At 46.2% G+C, this 26941-nt stretch overlaps 1 protein-coding gene across 1 annotated transcript; it reads left to right on the top strand.

Annotated features, from left to right (window-relative positions):
* The first annotated feature begins 9346 nt into the window (after positions 1-9346).
* On the top strand, positions 9347-26016 carry LOC107983731 (zinc finger protein 420-like). Its single transcript, XM_016998559.2, has 2 exons — positions 9347-9647; positions 20881-26016. Exon 2 carries the CDS (start codon positions 21059-21061, stop codon positions 22589-22591), a length of 1533 nt encoding a protein of 510 aa, XP_016854048.2. The 5' UTR covers positions 9347-9647; positions 20881-21058; the 3' UTR covers positions 22592-26016.
* The last annotated feature ends 925 nt before the right edge of the window (positions 26017-26941 follow it).

Consider the following 26941-nt stretch of genomic DNA (forward strand, 5'->3'; position numbering starts at 1 on the left):
GCGAGTCGCACTCCTTTCACCTTGGGTCACACTCTCTCAGCCTCATCCCGGGCCTTTTCATGGCGTAATATACAGGCGCCTTCCAAAATATAAATGTTCATGAAATTGCTTTCTTCCTTATGGGGTGGATGTCTCAACTGCAGTCTTCAGGGCTGCGTTATTTATCCTTTCTATCTATTCACTGCCCCCTTGTGGTTGCATCTGAGCACTGCAAATATAAATACCTAGACACCAATAGCTAATCCTTTCAATCCATATACTGCACTCTTATGGTTGTATCTGAGTGATACACACACAATACCTGTTAGCCAATCGTTAATCGAGGTTGTTGTATGTCTTTCGGGCTGTGTGGCCATGTTCCAGAAGTTTTCTCTCCTGACGTTTCACCCACATCTATGGCAGGCATCCTCAGAGGTTGCGAAACGTCAGGAGAGAATACTTCTGGAACATGACCACACAGCCCGAAAGACATACAACAACCCTGTGATCCCAGCCATACAACACAATAGGTAATCCTTTCTATCTATACACTCCCCCCCCCCCCTTGGTTGCATCTGAGTACTGCAAACATAAATACCTAGACACCAAAAGCTATCGAATCCTTTCGATCCATATCCTGCCCTCTTGTTGTATCTGAGTGATACACACGTAATACCTATAGGCCACTAACTAATCCTTTCTATTTATGCACTGCCCCGCTGTGGTTGCTCTACAAATATAAATACCTAGATAACAATAGCTAATCCTTTCAATCCATATCCTGCTCTCTTATGGTTGTATCTGAGTGACACACACACAATACCAGTCAGCCAATAGGTAATCCTTTCTATCTATACACTCCCCCCCCCCCTTGTTTGCATCTGAGCACTGCAAACATAAATACCTAGACACCAAAAGCTATCGAATCCTTTCGATCCATATCCTGCCCTCTTGTTGTATCTGAGTGATACACACGTAATACCTATAGGCCACAAACTAATCCTTTCTATTTATGCACTGCCCCCCTGTGGTTGCACTGCAAATATAAATACCTAGGTACCAATAGCTAATCCTTTCAATCCATATCCTGCTCTCTTATGGTTATATCTGAGTGATACACACATAATACCTGCAGGCCAGGAGTTCCCAACCTTTGGTCCTCCAGTTGTTCTGGACTTCAACTCCCAGAAAGACCAGCCAGTTTACCAACTTTTAGGAATTGTGGGAGCTGAAGTCCAAAACACCTGGAGGACCAAAGGTTGGGAACCACTGCTATAGGCCAATAGCTAATCCATTTGATCCATATCCTGTCCTCTTGTGGTTGTATCTGATATATATCTATAGGCCAATAGCTAATCCTTTCTATCTATACTCTGCCCTCATGTGGTTGCATCTAAGCATTGCAAACATAAATACCTAGACTTCAATAGCTATCTAATCTTTTTGATCCATATCCTGTCCTCTTGTGGTTGTATCTGATATATATCTATAGGCCAATAGCTAATCCTTTCTATCTATACTCTGCCCTCATGTGGTTGCATCTAAGCATCGCAAACATAGATACCTAGACTTCAATAGCTATCTAATCTTTTTGATCCATGTCCTGCCCTCTTGTGGTTGTATCTGAGTAATACATACATAATATCTATAGGCCAAAAGCTAATCCTTTCTATCTATACATTGCCCATCCTGTGGTTTCATCTGAGTGATACATACCTATAGGCCAATAGCTAATCCTTTTGATCCATATCCTGCCCTCTTCTGGTTGTATCTGATACATACCTATCGTCTAATAGCTAATCCTTTCTGTCTGTACACTGCCTTCTTGTGGTTACATCAGAGTGGCACATACACATATTTTTTAAATTTTTGGCCACCCAGACCCAAAATGGTGGTATTTTTAGTTCAAGCTCAGCCAGTATTTTAAGTTGGGTAATGATGGTATGTGTCCCAGGTTTGGTCCAGATCCATCATCGATTGGGTTCGCAGTGCTCTCTGGATTTGGGTGAACTGTTAATTCCCAAAATCCAGGGTCACCCCCTGCCTACAAACCTGCCAGTATTTAAAGTTGGTCATAGTGAGTATGTGTACCAAGTTTGATCCAAATCCATTGTCAGTGGAATTCACAGTGCTGTCTGGATGTGGGTGGACTATAACTCCCATCATCCAGGTCAGTTCCTCTCAATCCTCTCCAATATTATTGTTGGTCATGGGGGGAGGGGGGGTCTGTATTTCATCTTTGGTCCAAATCCATCACTGGGGAGATGTGGGCAGATTATAATTCCCATCGTCCAGGGTCAATTCCCCTCCAAACCTTTCCAGAATTTTATGTTGGGCATGGGAGGTCTACATGCCACGTTTGGTCCATCATCAGTGAGAGTCGCAGGCCTCTCTGGATATGTTTTCCACATACAAACATAGATACATGCAAACATATGCTCACTTGCATAGATGTAGATCTAGATGTAGATGTAGATATATAGTCCATACCTTGAATTATATATACTAGCTGTGCCCGGCCACGCGTTGCTGTGGTGAAGTCTGGTTGGTATGGGAAATAAAATATTGAGGAATTGGTGGTAGTTAAGGTCAAGGGTAAACGTTTTCCCCTGACGTTAAGTCTAGTCGTATCTGACTCTGGGCATTGGTGCTCATCTACATTTCTAAGCCGAAGAGCCGGCGTTGTCCGTAGACACCTCCAAGGTCATGTGGCCGGCATGACTGCATGGAGTTCCGTTACCTTCCCGCTGGAGCAGTACCTATTGATCTACTCACATTGGCATGTTTTCGAACTGCTAGGTTGGCAGAAGCTGGAGCTAACAGCGGGCGCTCACTCCGCTCCTGGGATTTGAACCTCGGACCTTTCGGTCTGCAAGTTCAGCAGCTCAGTGCTTTAACACACTTCGCCACCGGGGTTCCTGCCATATAATCCAGTTAAAATCTGATAATCTGTATTTTATAGGCAGTGTGGAAGAGGCCTGGGTGAGGCCTAACTCTGCCTGTCCCCTGGGCTGAGTGGATTGCTAGGAAACCAAGTGGGCGGAGCTTAGCCTTCTAAGTGGCAGCAATTGAATAAAAACAATTATTCCTCTCCTTCTAATTGGGACTTTATTTTTCTTTTCTTTTTGTTGTATAAACGTAGAGACATGGATGAGGGGCTGTGTTGTCAATTTTCGAGGTTGTGGGGTGTTTAGTTTTGTTGTTTTGTCTTAGGCCAAAATTTCATTACCTATATATCTATATATATAAAATGATAAAGTTGCGGGCGCAGTGACTATAACAACAAAACTAAACATCCCAGAAATACGAAATTTGGCAACACAATGCAAAAGGCTTGCCTCCAGGTTACAACAACACAACCACAGCACAAAACCACAATCCAGACCCACAACACTCACAACAACGCATCATGCGATAACAACACAACTAAACGCCCCAGAAATACAAAACTTGGCAACACAATGCAAAAGCCTTGCCTCCCAGTTGTAACAACACAACCACACCACAAAACCACACAGGACCCACAAAACTCACAACAACGCATCGTGACTATAACAACACAACTAACGCCCCAGAAATACGAAACTTGGCAACACAACGCAAAAGCCTTCCCTCCAGGTTGTAACAACACAACCACACCACAAAACCACAATCCGGACCCATAAAACTCACAACAATGCATTGTGACTATAACAACATAACTAAACGTCCCAGAAATACGAAACTTGGCACACAACTAAACGCCCCAGAAATATAAAACTTGACAACACAACGCAAAAACCTTGCCTCCCGGTTGTAACAACACAACCACACCACAAAACCACAATCCGGACCCACAAAACTCACAACAACGCATTGTGACTATAACACAACAAAACGCCCCAGAAATACAAAATTTGACAACACAATGCAAAAGCCTTGCCTCCCAGTTGTCAGAACACAACCACAACACAAAACCACAATCCGGACCCACAAAACTCACAACAACGCATCATGACTATAACAACACAACTAAACGGCCCAGAAATACAAAACTTGGCAAAACAATGCAAAAGCCTTGCCTCCCAGTTGTAACAACACAACCACACCACAAAACCACACCGGACCCACAAAACTCACAACAACGCATCATGACTATAACAACACAACTAAACGCCCCAGAAATACGAAACTTGGCAACACAACACAAAAGCCTTGCCTCTCAGTTGTAACAACACAACCACACCACAAAACCACAATCCAGACCCACAAAACTCACAACAACGTATTGTGACTATAACAAATACAACATTTGACAACACAACTCATCCACCTCCCCAATCCCTACATTCACACTTGGCCTCCAAAAAAACAATTACAATAATAACAATGACAACAACAACAACAATAAGAATCAACACCATCACAGGCAAGAAACAGCCAGGCACTGAGGCTGAGAGGCCAGTCAGTGCTACACTGGGCCTCCAAAAAACAATACAGTAGCATCTAACATCCAACCTTCACAATCACTACAACAACAATAATAATAAACACATACATAGGCAAAACAAAAAAAGACTATTGTACCACAATAAAAATATAAACCGCACTCAGCAGAATCAAGACATTACAATTAACAACAAACCAAAGACATCAGGGATCTCAAGCAATTATCAATCAACACAAAAATTGAAGAAGGTAACAGACTTCAAATTCTACTACTAATGTGAGTATAAAGAAGGGTGGAGGTCACAGCATCAATACAACCTAATGCAGACTGACCAACACCACCAGACTAAGCCACAGCAACGCGTGGCCGGGCACAGCTAGTGTGTATATATATATATATATATATATATATATATATATATATATATCAATATTTCATATGTACGTATTTGTGGGTTTGTCCATTTGCTGGGTGAAGTGCCTCTGTGATGTCTCTGGGAAAGAAAGGGACAAATGCAAAAGACTCCACTTAGGCAGAAAAAAAATTAAATCCAAAGACACCGACTGTGGGATGACGCCGGGCTCAATAGCAGTACGTGCGGAAAAGATCTTGGAGTCCTCGTGGGGAGGATGGGGAGCAGGAGCCAGGAACTTCATGCGTCAGCTAAAGAAGCCAATGGGAATTTGACCTGCATCAAGAGGAGAATAGTGCCTAGATCCAGGGATGGATCCCGCTCTCTTCTCTTCTGCCTTGGCCAGACCACTTTAACGGGAATCACTCTGTGTCCCATTCTGGGCACCGCCACTGAAGGGAGAGGTTGACTCTAAGCTGGGAGACTCAAAGGGTCAAGGGTCTGGAGATCATGAACCCCTCTGAGGAGTGGCTTAAGGAGCTGGGCATGTTTAGCCTGCAGAAGAGAAGGCTGAGAGGTGACATGATGAGAGCCATGTATAAATACTGTGGCAGAGACACTGAGAACTGGGAAGCCCTGGCCCTTGAGCGCTCTGATTGGAGGTCAGCTGTGGCCAGCAGTGCTGCGGAGTTCGAAGAGGCACGAATGAACGGAGGGCTTAAGGGAGAAACGTGCCAAGAGGAAGAAGGAGCGTCAAGCCAACCCCGACCGGGACCGCCTTCCACATGGAAACCGATGTCCTCACTGTGGAAAAACATGCGGATCAAGAATCGGTCTCTTCAGCCACCTAAGAATTCACCCTCAAGACCAGGGGTCCCCAAACTAAGGCCCGGGGGCCGGATGCGGCCCACCGAAGCCATTTATCCAGCCCCCACGGCACAAGGGCTGAAGGGGGTTGGGCTAAATGACCCAAGGGTTCTCTTCTTCTCTTACAACCACCACCACCATCATCATCATCATCATCATTATTAACATTAAGGCTGGGTGGCCATCTGTCAGAGGTGCTTTGCTTGTGCTTTTGGTCCACAGAGGCAGAAGGAGGTTGGACAAAATGGCCCAAGGGGTCTCTTCCAACCCTCTTTATTATTATTATTATTATTATTATTATTATTATTATTATTATTATTATTATTATTAATTAACATTGATGCTGGGTGGCCATCTGTCAGGGGTGCTTTGCTTGTGCTTTCGGTGCACAAAGGCAGAAGGGGATTGGACTCAATGGCCCAAGGGGTCTCTTCCAACCCGCTTTATTATTAATATTGCTCTTGTTGTTGTTATTATTATTATTATTATTATTATTAACATTGAGGCTGGGTGGCCATCTGTCAGGGATGCTTTGCTTGTGCTTTCGGTGCACAAAGGCAGAAGGGGGTTGGACTCAATGGCCCAAAGGGTCTCTTCCAACCCTCTTTATTATTATTATTATTATTAACATTGAGGCTGGGTGGCCATCTGTCAGGGGTATTTTGCTTGTGCTTTCGGTGCACAAAGGCAGAAGGGGGTTGGACTCAATGGCCAAAGGGGTCTCTTCCAACCCGCTTTATTATTAATATTGCTCTTGTTGTTATTATTATTATTATTATTATTAACATTGAGGCTGGGTGGCCATCTGTCAGGGATGCTTTGCTTGTGCTTTCGGTGCACAAAGGCAGAAGGGGATTGGACTCAATGGCCCAAGGGGTCTCTTCCAACCCTCTTTATTATTATTATTATTATTAACATTGAGGCTGGGTGGCCATCTGTCAGGGGTATTTTGCTTGTGCTTTCGGTGCACAAAGGCAGAAGGGGGTTGGACTCAATGGCCCAAGGGGTCTCTTCCAACCCGCTTTATTATTAATATTGCTCTTGTTGTTGTTATTATTATTATTATTATTAACATTGAGGCTGGGTGGCCATCTGTCAGGGATGCTTTGCTTGTGCTTTCGGTGCACAAAGGCAGAAGGGGATTGGACTCAATGGCCCAAGGGGTCTCTTCCAACCCTCTTTATTATTATTATTATTATTAACATTGAGGCTGGGTGGCCATCTGTCAGGGGTATTTTGCTTGTGCTTTCGGTGCACAAAGGCAGAAGGGGGTTGGACTCAATGGCCCAAGGGGTCTCTTCCAACCCGCTTTATTATTAATATTGCTCTTGTTGTTGTTATTATTATTATTATTATTAACATTGAGGCTGGGTGGCCATCTGTCAGGGGTGCTTTGCTTGTGCTTTCGGTGCACAAAGGCAGAAGGGGGTTGGACTCAATGGCCAAAGGGGTCTCTTCCAACCCGCTTTATTATTAATATTGCTCTTGTTGTTGTTATTATTATTATTATTATTAACATTGAGGCTGGGTGGCCATCTGTCAGGGGTGCTTTGCTTGTGCTTTCGGTGCACAAAGGCAGAAGGGGATTGGACTCAATGGCCCAAGGGGTCTCTTCCAACCCTCTTTATTATTATTATTATTATTAACATTGAGGCTGGGTGGCCATCTGTCAGGGGTGCTTTGCTTGTGCTTTCGGTGCACAAAGGCAGAAGGGGGTTGGACTCAATGGCCCAAAGGGTCTCTTCCAACTCTCTTTTTATTATTATTGCTATTTATTATTATTATTATTATTGTTATTGTTATTATTATTGCTCGGTGGCCAACTATAGTCCGGCCCTCCAATGGTCCGAAGGATTGTGAACTGGCCCCCTGTTTAAAAAGTTTGGGGACCCCTGCTCAAGACAAAAGAGACGGAGGACCATCATCCTCAAACTACGAGGGATCGCCTAAGTAAGTAAGTAAGTAATAAATACGTGAGGGGAAGTCCTAGGGAGGAGGGAGGGAGCTTGTTTTCTGCTGCCCTGCAGACTACAACGGCTTCAAAATACAGGAAAGGAGATTCCACCTGAACATCAGGAAGAACTTCCGCACTGAGAGCTGTTTCAGCAGTGGAACTCCCTGCCTCGGAGTATGGTGGAGGCTCCTCCTTTGGTGGCTTTGAAGCAGAGGCTGGATGACCCTTTGTCCGGGGGGGGGGGGGGGGGCTGAAGGCGATTTCCCTGCATCTTGGTAGAATGGGGTTGGACTGGAGGGCCCACCAGGTCTCTTCCAACTCTAGGATTCAGAGGGACACCCTTCTTGACATGGAATGGAGAGAGCAAGGCCACCTTCCCTCCCTCCCTCCCTTTCTTCTATTGAGACTCATTGCTCTGTGCCTTTTAAAAGGCAACCCACAAACCCCTAGGGCAGTGGTTCCCAACCTGTGGTCCGTGGACCATCAGTGGTCCCCAAGAACTAAAATATGGTCCTCAGCCTCGCCGTTACTACACCGTTGCAGCGAAAGCGACTGGTCTCACACAACCCTTTTCTAGTGTGGAGGCAACAGGGATGTTGGGAGGGGAGAGGATGACTACCCACAAAAGGCAGGCATGACAACACGCCTCCTGACTGCTGCTTCTCTCCCGCCCCTTGAGCGGAGCCGTTCCACGTGGTGCCTGAAAGCAGGGTAGCTTTGGTGTCTTCGGGGTTGTTGTATGTCTTTCGGGCTGTGTGGCCATGTTCCAGAAGCATTCTCTCCTGACGTTTCTCCCACATCTATGGCAGGCATCCTCAGAGGTTGTGAGGCATGGAGAAACTAGGCAAGGAAAGGAACAAATATATATCTGTGGAGAGTCCAGGGTGTGACAAGAGTCCTTTGTCAGTTGGAAGCCAGCGTCAATGTTTCAGTTAATCACCTTAATTAGCATTGGAAAGGTTTGTCTCCTGCCTGGGGGGCATCCTTTGTTCAGAGTCATTAGCTGTCCTTGGGGCTCCTCTGCCCTCAGAGTGTTGCTTCCCATCTACTGTTTTGATTTTTGAGCTTTTTTAATACCGGTAGCCAGATTTTGTTCATTTTCATGGTTTCCTCCTTTCTGTTGGAGTTGTCCACATGCTTGAGGATTTCAGTGGCTTCTCTGTGTCGTCTGGCATGATCGTTGTTGGAGTGGTCCAGCATTTTTGTGTTCTCAAATAATATCCTGTGTCCAGGCTGGTTCATCAAATGCTCTGCTATGGCTGATTTCTCTGCTTGAGTGAGTCTGCATGCTTTTCATGTTCTTTGACTCGTGTTTGGGCGATGCTGCTGCGTGTGGTGGTCCCTATGTAGACTTGTCCACAGCTGCGTGGGATCCGGTAGACTGCTCCCGAGGAGAGTGTCTTTGTTTTGAGGCCAGTTCCTGGGGTTGTTTGGGGAGCCGATTCAGAACATTGCATTGGATAGATCACAACAGCTTCAGATGGCGACTACTGGATGGCATATGTTCTGGATCAGAAACTAGAGCTGTTGTGGTCGATCCAATGCAGTTTTCTGATTCAGCACCCCCAAATAACCAAACTAAAGTTGACCAAAAACTGATTCATAACCCTTTGGGTGATAATGTTGGAGAGGGGTCCCTGGTTAAAAAAAGGTTGGGAACCACTGCCTTGGGGTCTCTATCCAATTAGACATGATGTGACGAGGAGGTCAGGTACAATAGGTTTATTTGGCCAAATCCTTCTGTCGGGTGGGCAAGGAAGAAAAAGCCCCACGAGGAAGATAAAGGGGCGTGGCCAGGAATAGTCGCCTCTCCCCCCCCCCCCCAATCTCTCTCCTTCCCTCCCTGCCTTCTGGCCCCGCCCTGCTCTCTTTGCAACCCGTCAATCAAAGCTGCAGCGAGGCCGGCGGCCAATGGGTCCTCCGTGGGCGGGGCTTCACGAAGGCATCCCGTGGGAGGGGGGAAAGGACGGAGGAGGGGGAGAGGGAGGGGGCTTCTCCGTCGCCATTGGATTGTGAGGCGAAGAGGCGGCGGGTTCAGCCACGAAGAAGGAAAGACACACACGGAGGTATCTATGAATGTGTCCCTTTGCGGGAGGGGGCCCTGCACTCCCCCCCCCCCCCCAGGAAGAAGAACGGAAGGGGAGGGGAAGGGAATCCTAGAAGGGTGCCATGGCGCCTCTTGGCCACCAGGGGGAGCCCAGGATTATTACATTATCCTCAGAGGGTGCAATGGGGCCTCTTGGCCACCAGGGGGAGCCCAAGATTATTACATTATCCTCAGAGGGTGCCATGGGGGCTTTCGGCCACCAGGGGGAGCCCAAGATTATTACATTATCCTCAGAGGGTGCCATGGGGGCTTTCGGCCACCAGGGGGAGCCCAAGATTATTACATTATCCTCAGAGGGTGCCATGGGGGCTTTCGGCCACCAGGTGGAGCCCAAGATTATTACATTATCCTCAGAGGGTGCCATGGGGGCTTTCGGCCACCAGGGGGAGCCCAAGATTAGTACATTATCCTCAGAGGGTGCCATGGGGGCTTTCGGCCACCAGGTGGAGCCCAAGATTATTACATTATCCTCAGAGGGTGCCATGGGGGCTTTCGGCCACCAGGGGGAGCCCAAGATTATTACATTATCCTCAGAGGGTGCCATGGGGGCTTTCGGCCACCAGGGGGAGCCCAAGATTATTACATTATCCTCAGAGGGTGCAATGGGGCCTCTTGGCCACCAGGTGGAGCCCAAGATTATTACATTATCCTCAGAGGGTGCAATGGGGCCTCTTGGCCACCAGGTGCAGCCCAAGATTATTACATTATCCTCAGAGGGTGCAATGGGGCCTCTTGGCCACCAGGTGGAGCCCAAGATTATTACATTATCCTCAGAGGGTGCAATGGGGGCTTTCGGCCACCAGGGGGAGCCCAAGATTATTATATTATCCTCAGAGGGTGCAATGGGGGCTTTCGGCCACCAGGGGGAGCCCAAGATTATTATATTATCCTCAGAGGGTGCAATGGGGGCTTTCGGCCACCAGGGGGAGCCCAAGATTATTACATTATCCTCAGAGGGTGCAATGGGGGCTTTCGGCCACCAGGGGGAGCCCAAGATTATTACATTATCCTCAGAGGGTGCCATGGGGCCTCTTGGCCACCAGGGGGAGCCCAAGATTATTACATTATCCTCAGAGGGTGCCATGGGGCCTCTTGGCCACCAGGGGGAGCCCAGGATTATTACATTATCCTCAGAGGGTGCAATGGGGCCTCTTGGCCACCAGGGGGAGCCCAAGATTATTACATTATCCTCAGAGGGTGCCATGGGGGATTTCGGCCACCAGGGGGAGCCCGAGATTATTACATTATCCTCAGAGGGTGCCATGGGGGCTTTCGGCCACCAGGGGGAGCCCAAGATTATTACATTATCCTCAGAGGGTGCCATGGGGGCTTTCGGCCACCAGGGGGAGCCCAAGATTATTACATTATCCTCAGAGGGTGCCATGGGGGCTTTCGGCCACCAGGTGGAGCCCAAGATTATTACATTATCCTCAGAGGGTGCCATGGGGGCTTTCGGCCACCAGGGGGAGCCCAAGATTAGTACATTATCCTCAGAGGGTGCCATGGGGGCTTTCGGCCACCAGGTGGAGCCCAAGATTATTACATTATCCTCAGAGGGTGCCATGGGGGCTTTCGGCCACCAGGGGGAGCCCAAGATTATTACATTATCCTCAGAGGGTGCCATGGGGGCTTTCGGCCACCAGGGGGAGCCCAAGATTATTACATTATCCTCAGAGGGTGCAATGGGGCCTCTTGGCCACCAGGTGGAGCCCAAGATTATTACATTATCCTCAGAGGGTGCAATGGGGCCTCTTGGCCACCAGGTGCAGCCCAAGATTATTACATTATCCTCAGAGGGTGCAATGGGGCCTCTTGGCCACCAGGGGGAGCCCAAGATTATTACATTATCCTCAGAGGGTGCAATGGGGCCTCTTGGCCACCAGGTGGAGCCCAAGATTATTACATTATCCTCAGAGGGTGCAATGGGGCCTCTTGGCCACCAGGTGGAGCCCAAGATTATTACATTATCCTCAGAGGGTGCAATGGGGGCTTTCGGCCACCAGGGGGAGCCCAAGATTATTATATTATCCTCAGAGGGTGCAATGGGGGCTTTCGGCCACCAGGGGGAGCCCAAGATTATTATATTATCCTCAGAGGGTGCAATGGGGGCTTTCGGCCACCAGGGGGAGCCCAAGATTATTACATTATCCTCAGAGGGTGCAATGGGGGCTTTCGGCCACCAGGGGGAGCCCAAGATTATTACATTATCCTCAGAGGGTGCAATGGGGCCTCTTGGCCACCAGGGGGAGCCCAAGATTATTATATTATCCTCAGAGGGTGCAATGGGGGCTTTCGGCCACCAGGGGGAGCCCAAGATTATTATATTATCCTCAGAGGGTGCAATGGGGGCTTTCGGCCACCAGGTAGAGCCCAAGATTATTATATTATCCTCAGAGGGTGCAATGGGGGCTTTCGGCCACCAGGGGGAGCCCAAGATTATTATATTATCCTCAGAGGGTGCAATGGGGGCTTTCGGCCACCAGGGGGAGCCCAAGATTATTACATTATCCTCAAAGGGTGCAATGGGGGCGTTCGGCCACCAGGGGGAGCCCAAGATTATTATATTATCCTCAGAGGGTGCAATGGGGGCTTTCGGCCACCAGGGGGAGCCCAAGATTATTACATTATCCTCAGAGGTTGCAATGGGGGCTTTCGGCCACCAGGGGGAGCCCAAGATTATTACATTATCCTCAGAGTTTGCAATGGGGGCTTTCGGCCACCAGGGGGAGCCCAAGATTATTACATTATCCTCAGAGGTTGCAATGGGGGCTTTCGGCCACCAGGGGGAGCCCAAGCTTATTACATTATCCTCAGAGGTTGCAATGGGGGCTTTCGGCCACCAGGGGGAGCCCAAGATTATTACATTATCCTCAGAGGGTGCCATGGGGGCTTTCGGCCACCAGGGGAGCCCAAGATTATTACATTATCCTCAGAGGGTGCCATGGGGGCTTTCGGCCACCAGGGGGAGCCCAAGATTATTACATTATCCTCAGAGGGTGCCATGGGGCCTCTTGGCCACCAGGGGGAGCCCAAGATTATTACATTATCCTCAGAGGGTGCCATGGGGCCTCTTGGCCACCAGGGGGAGCCCAAGATTATTACATTATCCTCAGAGGGTGCCATGGGGCCTCTTGGCCACCAGGGGGAGCCCAAGATTATTACATTATCCTCAGAGGGTGCCATGGGGCCTCTTGGCCACCAGGGGGAGCCCAGGATTATTACATTATCCTCAGAGGGTGCAATGGGGCCTCTTGGCCACCAGGGGGAGCCCAAGATTATTACATTATCCTCAGAGGGTGCCATGGGGGATTTCGGCCACCAGGGGGAGCCCGAGATTATTACATTATCCTCAGAGGGTGCCATGGGGGCTTTCGGCCACCAGGGGGAGCCCAAGATTATTACATTATCCTCAGAGGGTGCCATGGGGGCTTTCGGCCACCAGGGGGAGCCCAAGATTATTACATTATCCTCAGAGGGTGCCATGGGGGCTTTCGGCCACCAGGTGGAGCCCAAGATTATTACATTATCCTCAGAGGGTGCCATGGGGGCTTTCGGCCACCAGGGGGAGCCCAAGATTAGTACATTATCCTCAGAGGGTGCCATGGGGGCTTTCGGCCACCAGGGGGAGCCCAAGATTATTACATTATCCTCAGAGGGTGCCATGGGGGCTTTCGGCCACCAGGGGGAGCCCAAGATTATTACATTATCCTCAGAGGGTGCCATGGGGGCTTTCGGCCACCAGGGGGAGCCCAAGATTATTACATTATCCTCAGAGGGTGCAATGGGGCCTCTTGGCCACCAGGTGGAGCCCAAGATTATTACATTATCCTCAGAGGGTGCAATGGGGCCTCTTGGCCACCAGGTGCAGCCCAAGATTATTACATTATCCTCAGAGGGTGCAATGGGGCCTCTTGGCCACCAGGTGGAGCCCAAGATTATTACATTATCCTCAGAGGGTGCAATGGGGGCTTTCGGCCACCAGGGGGAGCCCAAGATTATTATATTATCCTCAGAGGGTGCAATGGGGGCTTTCGGCCACCAGGGGGAGCCCAAGATTATTATATTATCCTCAGAGGGTGCAATGGGGGCTTTCGGCCACCAGGGGGAGCCCAAGATTATTACATTATCCTCAGAGGGTGCAATGGAGGCTTTCGGCCACCAGGGGGAGCCCAAGATTATTACATTATCCTCAGAGGGTGCAATGGGGCCTCTTGGCCACCAGGGGGAGCCCAAGATTATTATATTATCCTCAGAGGGTGCAATGGGGGCTTTCGGCCACCAGGGGGAGCCCAAGATTATTATATTATCCTCAGAGGGTGCAATGGGGGCTTTCGGCCACCAGGTAGAGCCCAAGATTATTATATTATCCTCAGAGGGTGCAATGGGGGCTTTCGGCCACCAGGGGGAGCCCAAGATTATTATATTATCCTCAGAGGGTGCAATGGGGGCTTTCGGCCACCAGGGGGAGCCCAAGATTATTACATTATCCTCAAAGGGTGCAATGGGGGCTTTCGGCCACCAGGGGGAGCCCAAGATTATTATATTATCCTCAGAGGGTGCAATGGGGGCTTTCGGCCACCAGGGGGAGCCCAAGATTATTACATTATCCTCAGAGGTTGCAATGGGGGCTTTCGGCCACCAGGGGGAGCCCAAGATTATTACATTATCCTCAGAGGTTGCAATGGGGGCTTTCGGCCACCAGGGGGAGCCCAAGATTATTACATTATCCTCAGAGGTTGCAATGGGGGCTTTCGGCCACCAGGGGGAGCCCAAGCTTATTACATTATCCTCAGAGGTTGCAATGGGGGCTTTCGGCCACCAGGGGGAGCCCAAGATTATTACATTATCCTCAGAGGGTGCCATGGGGGCTTTCGGCCACCAGGGGAGCCCAAGATTATTACATTATCCTCAGAGGGTGCCATGGGGGCTTTCGGCCACCAGGGGGAGCCCAAGATTATTACATTATCCTCAGAGGGTGCCATGGGGCCTCTTGGCCACCAGGGGGAGCCCAAGATTATTACATTATCCTCAGAGGGTGCCATGGGGGCTTTCGGCCACCAGGTGGAGCCCAAGATTATTATATTATCCTCAGAGGGTGCAATGGGGGCTTTCGGCCACCAGGTGGAGCCCAAGATTATTATATTATCCTCAGAGGGTGCAATGGGGCCTCTTGGCCACCAGGGGGAGCCCAAGATTATTACATTATCCTCAGAGGGTGCAATGGGGGCTTTCGGCCACCAGGGGGAGCCCAAGATTATTATATTATCCTCAGAGGGTGCAATGGGGCCTCTTGGCCACCAGGGGGAGCCCAAGATTATTACATTATCCTCAGAGGGTGCAATGGGGGCTTTCGGCCACCAGGGGGAGCCCAAGATTATTATATTATCCTCAGAGGGTGCAATGGGGGCTTTCGGCCACCAGGGGGAGCCCAAGATTATTATATTATCCTCAGAGGGTGCAATGGGGGCTTTCGGCCACCAGGGGGAGCCCAAGATTATTATATTATCCTCAGAGGGTGCAATGGGGGCTTTCGGCCACCAGGGGGAGCCCAAGATTATTATATTATCCTCAGAGGGTGCAATGGGGGCTTTCGGCCACCAGGTGGAGCCCAAGATTATTATATTATCCTCAGAGGGTGCAATGGGGGCTTTCGGCCACCAGGTGGAGCCCAAGATTATTACATTATCCTCAGAGGGTGCCATGGGGCCTCTTGGCCACCAGGGGGAGCCCAAGATTATTACATTATCCTCAGAGGGTGCCATGGGGGCTTTCGGCCACCAGGTGGAGCCCAAGATTATTATATTATCCTCAGAGGGTGCAATGGGGGCTTTCGGCCACCAGGTGGAGCCCAAGATTATTATATTATCCTCAGAGGGTGCAATGGGGGCTTTCGGCCACCAGGGGGAGCCCAAGATTATTATATTATCCTCAGAGGGTGCAATGGGGGCTTTCGGCCACCAGGGGGAGCCCAAGATTATTATATTATCCTCAGAGGGTGCAATGGGGGCTTTCGGCCACCAGGGGGAGCCCAAGATTATTATATTATCCTCAGAGGGTGCAATGGGGGCTTTCGGCCACCAGGTGGAGCCCAAGATTATTATATTATCCTCAGAGGGTGCAATGGGGGCTTTCGGCCACCAGGTGGAGCCCAAGATTATTACAGAAGAGTCTCACTTATCCAAGCTAAACGGGCCAGCAGAACCTTGGATAAGTGAGTACAGTAGAGTCTCGCTTATCCAACGTTCTGGATTATCCAACGCATTTTTGTAGTCAATGTTTTCAATACATCATGATATTTTGGTGCTAAATTCGTAAATACAACAGCCCGGGCTGTGGCGCAGGCGGGAGAGCAAGCCAGCTGCTGCAATTAACTGCAATTAATCACTCTGACCAGGAGGTCATGAGTTCGAGCCCCGCTCGGAGCCTATGTTTGTTTGTCTTTGTACTATGTTAAAAGGCACTGAATGTTTGCCTATATGCGTAATGTGATCCGCCCTGAGTCCCCTTCGGGGTGAGAAAGAAGGGCGGAATATAAATGCTGTAAATAAATAATAAATAAATTACTACATAGTATTACTGCATATTGAACTACTTTTTATGTCAAATTTGTTGTATAACATGATGTTTTGGTGCTTAATTTGTAAAATCATAACCTAATTTGATGTTTAATAGGCTTCTCCTTAATCTCTCCTTATTATCCAACATATTCGCTTATTCATTTATTTATTATTTATTTACAGTATTTCTATTCCGCCCTTCTTTCTCACCCCGAAGGGGACTCAGGGCGGATTACAATGAACACATATATGGCAAACATTCAATGCCAACAGACAACAACACACATTAGACAGACTCAGAGGCATTTTTAACATTTTTCCAGCTTCACGATTCCAGCCACAGGGGGAGCTGTTGCTTCACCATCCAGTAGTGGCTGTACTTCCTCATTCCTCTCCTCGTGTTTTGCTGGCAGTTTTATGGTGTTGTAAATTAGCCTCCCGCATAAAGCGTCCCTAAATTTCCCTAATTGACAGGTGCAACTGTCTTTCGGGGCTGCATAGGTCAACAGCAAGCCGGGGCTATTAATGGTCGGAGGCTTAACCCGACCCGGGCTTCGAACTCATGACCTCTCGGTCAGTAGTGATTTATTGCAGCTGGTTACTAGCCAGCTGCGCCACAGCCCGGCTTATTTATTTATTTATTTATTATTTAAACTTATATGCCGCCACTCCTCTAGGGCTTATCCAACGTTCTGCCGGCCCGTTTACGTTGAATAAGTGAGACTCTACTGTATATTATAATTCTAGTCTGAATTTTACTAGGTCCCTCTTATCAGGGTATTTTAATCTAATGATTCTATTTTATATTGCTGCTACAGTCCCCCCCCCCCCCCCCAACCACCTATGAAGTTGACTGAACTGTATTGGTGGTTATTTATTTATTTATTAGACTTGTATACCGCCACTCCCAGTTTGGCTCGGAGCGGTTTACAGAAATAGATTAAAACAATACTATTAGCTTTAAAATAACAATATAAAGAACAATAAAACAACAATAAAAACAGACATGGCCCCGAGTTTTTCACCCATCGAAAGCTTGTCGGAAGAGAAAGGGATGCTGAGGAATCAGACCTGGGACCCACGGTGGGATGGGAGGCAGCCCAGTAGTCTTTGTCTCCCTTATCATTTAGCCCAGGGGTCCCCAAACTTTTAAAGCAGAGGGCCGGTCCACAATCCTTCAGACTGTTGAGGGGCCGAATTATCATTTGGAAAAAAAACCTGACAAATTCCTATGCACAGTGCACATGTCTTATTTGTAGTGCAAAACAACAACAATGAAAGAACAATACAATATTTAAAAATGAAAACAATTGTAACCAACATAAACCTATCAGGATTTCAATGAGAAGTGTGGGCCTGCTTCTGGCCAATGAGATAGTCAAGTTAATTAGAATTGTTGTTGTTGTGTGCCTTCAAGTCATTTCAGACTTTGGCCAAGCCTAAGTCTAAAATTATTTATTTATTCATTTACTGCATTTATTTATTGCATTTATATCCCACCCTTCTCACCCCGAAGGGAACTCAGAAAAACTGTATGTACATACAATATATTATATTATTAGCATAGCACAATATTAGCCTTATATATTACTACTAGCTGTGCCCAGCCACGCGTTGCTGTGGCGAAGTATGTGGTATGGGAAATAAAGTATTGAGAAATTGGTGGTAGTTAAGGTAAAGATAATCCAGTGCAAAGCAGATAATATAAGATTACAAATTGGTTGTATAGCTGTGTGGAAGGGCCTTGAGTCTACACTGCCATATAATCCAGTGCAAATTAGATAATCTGTGGAAGAGGCCTAAGTGAGGCCTAAGTCTGCCTGTCCCCTGGGCTGAGTTGGTTGCTAGGAGAAAGTGGGCAGAGATTAGCCCTCTAACTGGCAGCAATTGGATAAAAACAATTATTCCTTTCCCTTTAATTAGGACTTTATTTTTCTTTTCTTTTTGTTGTATCAATCTAGAGGCATGGATGATGGGTTGTGTTGTCAAATTTCGAGGTTGGGGGGCCTGTAGTTTTGTTGTTTTGCCAGTCGCCGTGATGCCATCACTCATTTATATATAGAGATATTGAACTATACCACTATACTGTAATATTATATGTAATACATAACATATAATTAATATTATTATATGGTATTAGTATTATATTGTATAACATTATAATATTATTATCAATATTATATGTGAATACAATATATTATTTAAATGATATAAAAATATTATAAAACTGAGGGTGGGGGCCAGGTAAATGACCTCGGAGGGCCGCATCCGGCCCCCGGGCCTTAGTTTGGGGACCCCTGATTTAGCACATCCTCATAATCCAGGGGAAACCATTATCCAGTGAATGACACCCTTTAATATCGGAAAGAACGATCCCGTTCTACCTGCCTCCTGCCTGTCGTTCCCTTCGCCACATTTGTGTTCGACCCAATGAAATCAGTGTGATGCTCCAATACTGGAAGGATTTCTCCTTTCTTCCTTCTATTGTTCATTTCCTCCCTCCCTTCCTTCTTTTCTTCATTCTGGATTCATTCCCTTCTTTTTTTTAAGAATCAGGATATGGGGATGTTGTATGTCTTCCGGGCTGTGTGGCCATGTTCCAGAAGCATTCTCTCCTGATGTTTCGCCCACATCTATGGCAGGCATCCTCAGAGGTTGTGAGGAATGGAGAAACTAAGTAAGGCAAGGAAAGAATATATATATCTGTGTAGAGTCCAGGGTGAGGGAAGAACTCTTGTCAGTTGGAGGCCAGCATTAATGTTTCCGCTAATCACCCCAATTAGCATTGGAAATGTTTTGTCTCTTGCCTGGGGGCATCCTTTGTTCAGAGTGTTGCTTCTTATTTACTGTTCTGATTTTTGAGTTTTTTAATACTGGTAGCCAGATTTTGTTCATTTTCATGGTTTCTTCCTTTCTGTTGAAGTTGTCCACATGCTTGTGGATTTCAGTGGCTTCTCTGTGTAGTGTGACATGATAGTTGTTGGAGTGGTCAAGCATTTCTGTGTTCTCAAATAATATCCTGTGTCCAGGCTGGTTCATCAAGGGCTCTGCTATGGCTGATTTCTCTGGTTGAGTTAGTCTGCAGTGCCTTTCATGTTCCTTGACTCGTGTCTGGGCAATGCTGCTGCTTGTGGTGGTCCCTCTGTAGACTTCTTGTCCACAGCTGCATGTTGTATGGTAGACACCTACAGAGGGGAGAGGATCCCTCTTGTCCTTCGCTGACCGTAGCATTTGTTGGATTTTCTTTGTGGGTCTGTAGATGGTTTGTAGGTTGTGCTTCTTCATCAGCTTCCCTATGCGGTCAGTAGTTCCCTTGATGTCTGGTAAGAACACCTTTCCTCTGGGTGGATCTTTCCCTTGACTCTCATGGCTTGTTCTTGGCCTTGCTTCTCTTCTGGTGTCTGTGGTGGAGTCTCCATTGGCCTGGAGAGCCCAGTTTAGGTGGTTGAGTTCACCTTGGAGGAGGTGAGGTTCGCAGATTCTTTGTGCACGGTCTGTCAGGGCTTTGATTGGGCTTCTTTCTTGACTTGGGTGATGGTTGGAGTTTTTATGAAGGTATCTATCTGTGTGTGTAGGTTTTCTGTAAACTGTGTGGCCCAATTGTTGATTGGGTTTGCGGATGACCAGAACATCTAGAAATGGCAGTTTTCCTTCCTTTTCTTTTTCCATGGTGAATTGGATGTTTGGGTGGATGCTGTTAAGATGGTCCAGGAACTTGCTGAGTTCTTCCTCTCCATGGCTCCAAATTGTGAAGGTGTCAATCAGGATATGTCTGGCTAAACTGTGGAAGACACAAGAAACTCCCTCCAGAGAAAACTGGCTTCTGAGACTTTTGGATATTAAAAATATGGATTTATTGACTCAAATTTTAAAACAGGACAATGCTCCAAGGCAAGAAACAAATTGGTCCAAACTGAAAGAATATAGGAACAAAGAAATTATGAAATAAATATAAAATATGGTAAGAAATTACTCTAAGACATAAGGTTCCCAGGGGAGCCGCAGAAAGAAATCTTAAACCAAAGGAAAAGTTATGCAAAAGATCTGGAAGGGAAAGTAGGGGTTATTTGTGTATTTTTGTATAGTCTATATAATAATAATAATAAAACTTTATTTATACCCCGCCACCATCTCCCCAACGGGGACTCGGGGCGGCTAACATGGGGCCATGCCCAGAGCAATACAATATAACAAAATATAAGAACAACATATCATAGCACAATTAAAACAATACAATAGATAATAATATACATTACAACAAGAAGTCAAAGAAACAGTAAAAACAAGGGCGGGCCGCATGAACACAAAGATAAAAACTCGGGGTGAGAGAGACAAAGGAGTAAACCACAGTCTATTATTGTTTTTATCGTTGTTGTAGTTATGTGTGTGTTTTTTGTGTTTTTTTTCTTTTTCTTTTCTCTTTTTATGCATCTCAAAAACCCATAAATAAAAGGTATTAAAAAAAAAAGAATCAGTGATTGGTGTTGCTGGTATCTGTGTATGTGCTTGAGACCCTGATGTTTGCGTTCTTGGTATTTCTGTTTTCATCATGGCCCATGAAGGGAAAGGGGGAAATCTTGGAGGTGAAGAAGGTTTCTGCTTTCGTCCCTGATCTTTTGCTTCTTTCTTGACCAGGGAAATGAGGATTTTATGGAGCCAACTCTTGGATGCAGTAAGGAAAACAATCATATAGGAAGAAGAAATCATCGCAAGATGATGGCCTAGCTGAAGCTGTAAGATTTCACTTACAGACAAGAAAAGGAAAAAGATTCAAATATCTGAATTGCAATTAAACATCCATATCACTGTTGACATGAAGGAGAAAGCATCTGAATACCTGGAGTGTGGAAAGAGCTTTACTGACAGTGGAGATTTACATATACATCAAAGCACTCACACTGGGGAGATAACCTATACGTGCTTGGAGGGTGGAAAGAGCTTCACTAGCAGTGAAGGTTTACACTTACATCAAAGAAGTCACACTGGGGTGAAACCCTATATGTGCCTGGAGTGTGGACAGAGCTACACCCACAGTTCTCGTCTACGTTCACATCAAAGGACTCACACTGGGGAGAAACCCTATAAATGCCTGGAGTGTGGAATGAGCTTTGCTCAGAGTGGAAGCCTGTGTTCACATCAAAGGACTCACACTGGAGAGAAACCGTATAAATGTCTGGAGTGTGGAAAGAGCTTCACTGAGAGTGGAAATCTACATTTACATCAAAGGACTCACACTGGGGAGAAACCCTATACATGCCCGGAGTGTGGAATGAGCTTCACTCAGAGCGGAAGTCTACGTTCACATCTAAGGACTCACACTGGGGAGAAACCTTTTAAATGCCTGGAGTGTGGAAAGAGCTTCACTCAGAGTGCAAATCTACAATCACATCAAAGGAGTCACACTGGGGAGAAACCTTATAAATGCCTGGAATGTGGACAGAGCTTCTCTCATAGTTCACGTCTACGTTCACATCAAAGGGGTCACACTGGGGAGAAACCCTATAAATGCCTGGAATGTGGACAGGGCTTTGCTGAGACTGGAAGCCTACGTTCACATCAAAGGACTCACACTGGGGAGAAACCCTATAAATGCCTGGAGTGTGGAAAGAGCTTCCCTCATAGTTTAGGTCTACGTTCACATCAAAAGACTCACACTGGGGAGAAACCGTATAAATGCCTGGAGTGTGGAAAGAGTTTCACTCAGAGGAATCATCTACAGCAACATGAAAGGATTCACACTGGGGAGAAACCCTATAAATGCATTGAGTGTGGAAAGAGCTTAACTCATAGTGGAAGTCTACATAAACATCAGAGGACTCACACTGGAGAGAAACCCTATAAATGCCTTGAATGTGGAAAGAGTTTCATTCACAATGGAGATCTACATTCACATCAAAGAACTCACACTGGGGAGAAACCCTATAAGTGTCTCTATTGTGGACAGAGTTTCACTCACAGTGGCAATCTATATAAACATCAAAGGACTCACACTGGAGAGAAACCGTATACATGCCTGGAGTGTGGACAGAGCTTCGCTCATAGTTCACGTCTACGTTCACATCAAAGTATTCACACTGGGGGAAAAACCTATAAATGTCTGGAGTGTGGACAGAGCTTCACTCATAGTTCAAGTTTACGTTCACATCAAAGGACTCATACTGGGGAGAAACCATATACATGCCTGGAATGTGGGCAGAGCTTCACTCAGAATGGAAGTCTACATAAACATCAAAGGATTCACACTGGGGAGAAACCCTATAAATGCATAGTGTATGGAAATAGCTTCTTTGAAAGTTTAGATCTACTTAGAAATAGTTTTCACATTGGAGAGAACAGTGATATTTGACCCCAGAGAGACTCTCTAAGACAGAACTTTCCAAGCTTTTAATTTTTGGTGACACACTTTTTAGACATGCATCCTTTTGTGGTAAAGTAATTCAGTTTAGCAAACCAGAGGTTAAAACAACCCCATTTAAAATTTTCAATATGTATAATATCATTTAATAATAGAGAGAAATTAAGTTATTATGATCATTACTGTATAAACATTTTTGTGTAGCTTCCTCTATAGCTGCTCCATTTTTAATTATTTTTTATTGTAAATACAAGTGTCTGTATTCCGTCTGACATATTCCAATTTTTCTAATTGTGTGTGTGTTCATTAACATTTTCCATAATTTATTGCAGTTTAATTGTATTATATTATCTAGGGTTTTGGGGAGATATACGCCCAGATATTTTAGCTTCTTCTCACCCAGTTTTATCCCAAAACTGGATTATAATCCTTTCAACTCTTTCCATATAAGGTTTTTGTGTAAGATTTCTGATTTTTGAATGTTTATGGCCAGTCCTGATAACTTTTCAAATTTCTTTATAATGTTAGTTACTTCCTTTACAGAATCCCCTGGTGATCCGAGTAGAACCATAGCATCATCAGCATATAAATTTACTTTTATTTCTTCTTTGCCGGTTTTATATCCTTTAACTTTAACTAGTTAGCTAGTGGTTCTATTGCCAATGCAGAGAAAATGAGGGAAATGGGGCAACCTTATTTTGTCCCACTTTTGATCTTAATTGTTCTTGATCTAGAGTCACTGATAAGTAGTTCTACCTGGTTGCCTTTGTATAATTCCTTAATTACTTCACAATTTTTTTTTACCCAAGTTAATGTCTTCACAAACTTGGAACAAGTATTGGTGGTTTACCGTACTGAAATCTTTATAAACATCTATCAATAGTTTCTCTTTTCCTCTTGTCATGTGATTTATTACATTAAGAATATCCCTGATTGAGTCAGCTAACCTCCTATTTTTGATAAAAACTATATTGGTCTTCCTTTATTAACTGGGATTATTTATTTCAGTCTATTAGCTAGGATTTTTGTAAAGAAAAAAAATAGAGTCTATGTTGCACAATGTGATTGGTCTGTATGAGATGGGATTGATCTCTTTCTTAGGTTCTAACATTGTAATTGTTCCTGACCTTTTCCGTGACTCTGGGGTAGTTCTTTTAGTCACTATCTCATTAAATAAAATTACTAGATTAGATTTCAGGTTGGAATATTTTATAGAAATTAGAGGTAAAGGTATTTGGACCAGGGGAAGAATTTTGTTTGAGATTCCTGTTCATAGAATCCTAGAGTCCTAGAATCATAGAGTTGGAAGAGACCTCATGGACCAACCAGTCCAACCCCCTGCCAAGAAACAGGAAAATCGCATTCAAAGCACCCCTGACAGATGGCCATATCCAAGGAAGAAGCTTCCACAACACTCACACTTTTTTGTTCATAGGAGAATGCACAAAAATGTATAGACTTACTACAAAAGAGACGAAACTTCAGTTCAGGAGTATACTAAAGCTGTAAAATATTAGAAGAACTGGGGAAGGAGAGTTCCACTGCTGAACAGCTCTTCTTACAGTCAGGAAGTTCTTCCCAATGGTCAGGTGAAATCTCCTCTCCTGTGATTTGAACCCGTTGCTCCGAGTCCTAGTTTCCAGGGCAGCAGAAAGTTTTAAAATAGTGTATAACTACTAAAACAATGTATAAATATTAAAATAAATATAGTGTCCCTACTTCGTGGATTTTCACTTATTGCGGGTGGTCCTGGAACCTAACCCCTGCGATAAGTGAGGGAACGCTGTATATTGTCCTCTGCCCAGTTCTTATCAGTAGGGACTGTTCTCCCAACCCAACACGGGGTGTTCTGTCGAAATCGGGCAGCGAGTCTTCTCTCCCCTTCAGCTCTTGCTCTTCCCGGTCTGGAGGGGCTTCTCCCACGAGATGGGCTTCCCCAGCAAGAGCATTGTGACGCCTTTGGAAAGCATCACTCCTGGGCCAGGGCTGGACTTGCCTTCTCTGGCGGAGACCCTCAGTAGTAGGAGCAGCTGCAGAAAAATGGGTCCCAGAGGGATGGGGCGGAGAGGGAGCCAAGAGCCATCGGGCCTGAACCCCTTCTGCCCCTTCAGGCAAGGAGATGAGATTACTATTGTTTTATTACCCACTATTGACACTTCCTCGTCTTCCTCCTCCTCCTCCTCCTCCTCTTTGACTCCATTGAGTCTCATTGAACCCTCTGCAGGACATTCATGGCACCTCCAGATTCGCCTCTCTTGCCTACTTCCTCTGAGGCCAAGAGTCATCCAGAGGGTCTTCATGGCCTTGCAAAGAGGGTGCCCTCCTCAGACCACCAACCCACACTGTCCTCATTGCCCAAGCTGCAGCCAAAAAGGCCAAGGGACGCCTGGCTTGACAGCAGTATGTGCGAAAAAGACCTTGGAGTCCTCGTGGACAACAAGTTAAACATGAGCCAACAATGTGATGCGGCTGCTAAAAAAGCCAATGGGATTCTGGCCTGCATCAATAGGGGAATAGCGTCTAGATCCAGGGAAGTTATGCTCCCCATGCTCTATTCTGCCTTGGTCAGACCACACCTGGAATACTGTGTCCAGTTTTGGGCACCACAGTTGAAGGGAGATGTTGACAAGCTGGAAAGCGTCCAGAGGAGGGCGACTAAAATGATGAAGGGTCTGGAGAACAAGCCCTATGAGGAGCGGCTTAAAGAGCTGGGCATGTTTAGCCTGCAGAAGAGAAGGCTGAGAGGAGACATGAGAGCCATGTACAAATATGTGAAGGGAAGTCATAAGGAAGAGGGAGCAAGCTTGTTTTCTGCTGCCCTGGAGACTAGGACACGGAACAATGGCTTCAAACTACAGGAAAGGAGATTCCACCTGAACATCAGGAAGAACTTCCTCACTGTGAGAGCTGTTCGACAGTGGAACTCTCTCCCCGGGGCCGTGGTGGAGGCTCCTTCTTTGGAGGCTTTTAAACAGAGGCTGGATGGCCATCTGTCGGGGGTGCTTTGAATGCGATTTCCTGCTTCTTAGCAGGGGGTTGGACTAGATGGCCCATGAGGTCTCTTCCAACTCTACTATTCTATGATTCTATGACTCTCGTGTCCAGATGGAGGGGAGTCCTGGTGTCCCCCCTTCTCCTTTGGCCAGAACCTTCTCACCTGGAATAACGATCTTGGGTCCTGTTCTGGGCAAAGCAATTCAAGATTCCCCCATCTATGAAGTCGACTGAATTGGTGGTTGATTGATATTATTACTGTTGTATTAACTCTTGTTTTATTGCCTTATTGTGTTTTATCTTTTGTATATTGTGCAATGTATTTACGCTGTTGTTTTTGTAAATTATGCCCCGTGTGAGCTGCCCTGAGGCCCCGCGGGGAGATGGTGGTAGGATATAAATAAAGTTTATTATGTTTATTATTATTATTATTATTATTATTATTATTATTATTATTATTATTATTATGACACAGAAAACAAGATAGATATGCTGGATTTCGTATCACAAAATCACAAGTCGAACACTTCCCAAGTGTCTAGGACTGTGTGATGTATTTTTGGATGATGTGCGCAGATCCCAGGAGGGTGGCCTTTTGCAGTTGGCAGATCGTAGTTTATCAATGTCTATTGTTTCCAAATGCCGGCTGAGATCTTTTGGCACGGCACTCAGTGTGCCCATCACCACCGGGACCACCTGCACTGGTTTCTGCCAGAGTCTTTGGAGTTCCATCTTGAGGTCCTGATAGCGGCTGAGTTTTTCCTGTTGTTTTTCACCTGGGATGGCGACATCAAGGATCCAAACCTTTTTCTTTTCCACAACTGTGATGTCTGGTGTGTTGTGTTCCAGAACTTTGTCAGTCTGGATTCGGAAGTCCCACAGCATCTTTGCGTGCTCATTTTCCAAGACTTTTGCAGGTTTGTGATCCCACCAGTTCTTTGCTGCTGGGAGGTGGGACTTGAGGCATAAGTTCCAATGGATCATTTAGGCCACATAGTTGTGCCTCTGTTTGTAGTCTGTCTGTGCGATTTTCTTACAGCAGCTGAGGATATGACCAATGGTTTCGTCAGTTTCCTTGCAGAGTCTGCATTTTGGGTCATCAGCTGATTTTTCCATCTTGCCCTGAATTGCCTTTGTGCTGATGTCTTGCTCCTGGGCTGCAAGGATCAGGCCTTCTCTCTCCTTCTTCAGGGTCCCATTCGTGAGCCAGAGCCAGGTCTTCTATTATTATTATTATTATTATTATTATTATTATTATTATTATTATTATTAATGGCCTTTGTGCTGATGTCTTGCTCCTGGGCTGCAAGGATCAGGCCTTCTGTCTCCTTCTTCAGGGTCCCATTC

The sequence above is a fragment of the Anolis carolinensis genome, chromosome 2 (genome assembly GCF_035594765.1).
Source record: "Anolis carolinensis isolate JA03-04 chromosome 2, rAnoCar3.1.pri, whole genome shotgun sequence".
Lineage (NCBI taxonomy): Eukaryota > Metazoa > Chordata > Lepidosauria > Squamata > Dactyloidae > Anolis > Anolis carolinensis.

What these genes read in the sequence shown, in the direction of transcription:
- LOC107983731 (XM_016998559.2), top strand. Translation starts at nt 21,059, where the DNA reads ATGAAGGAGAAAGCATCTGAATACCTGGAGTGTGGAAAGAGCTTTACT.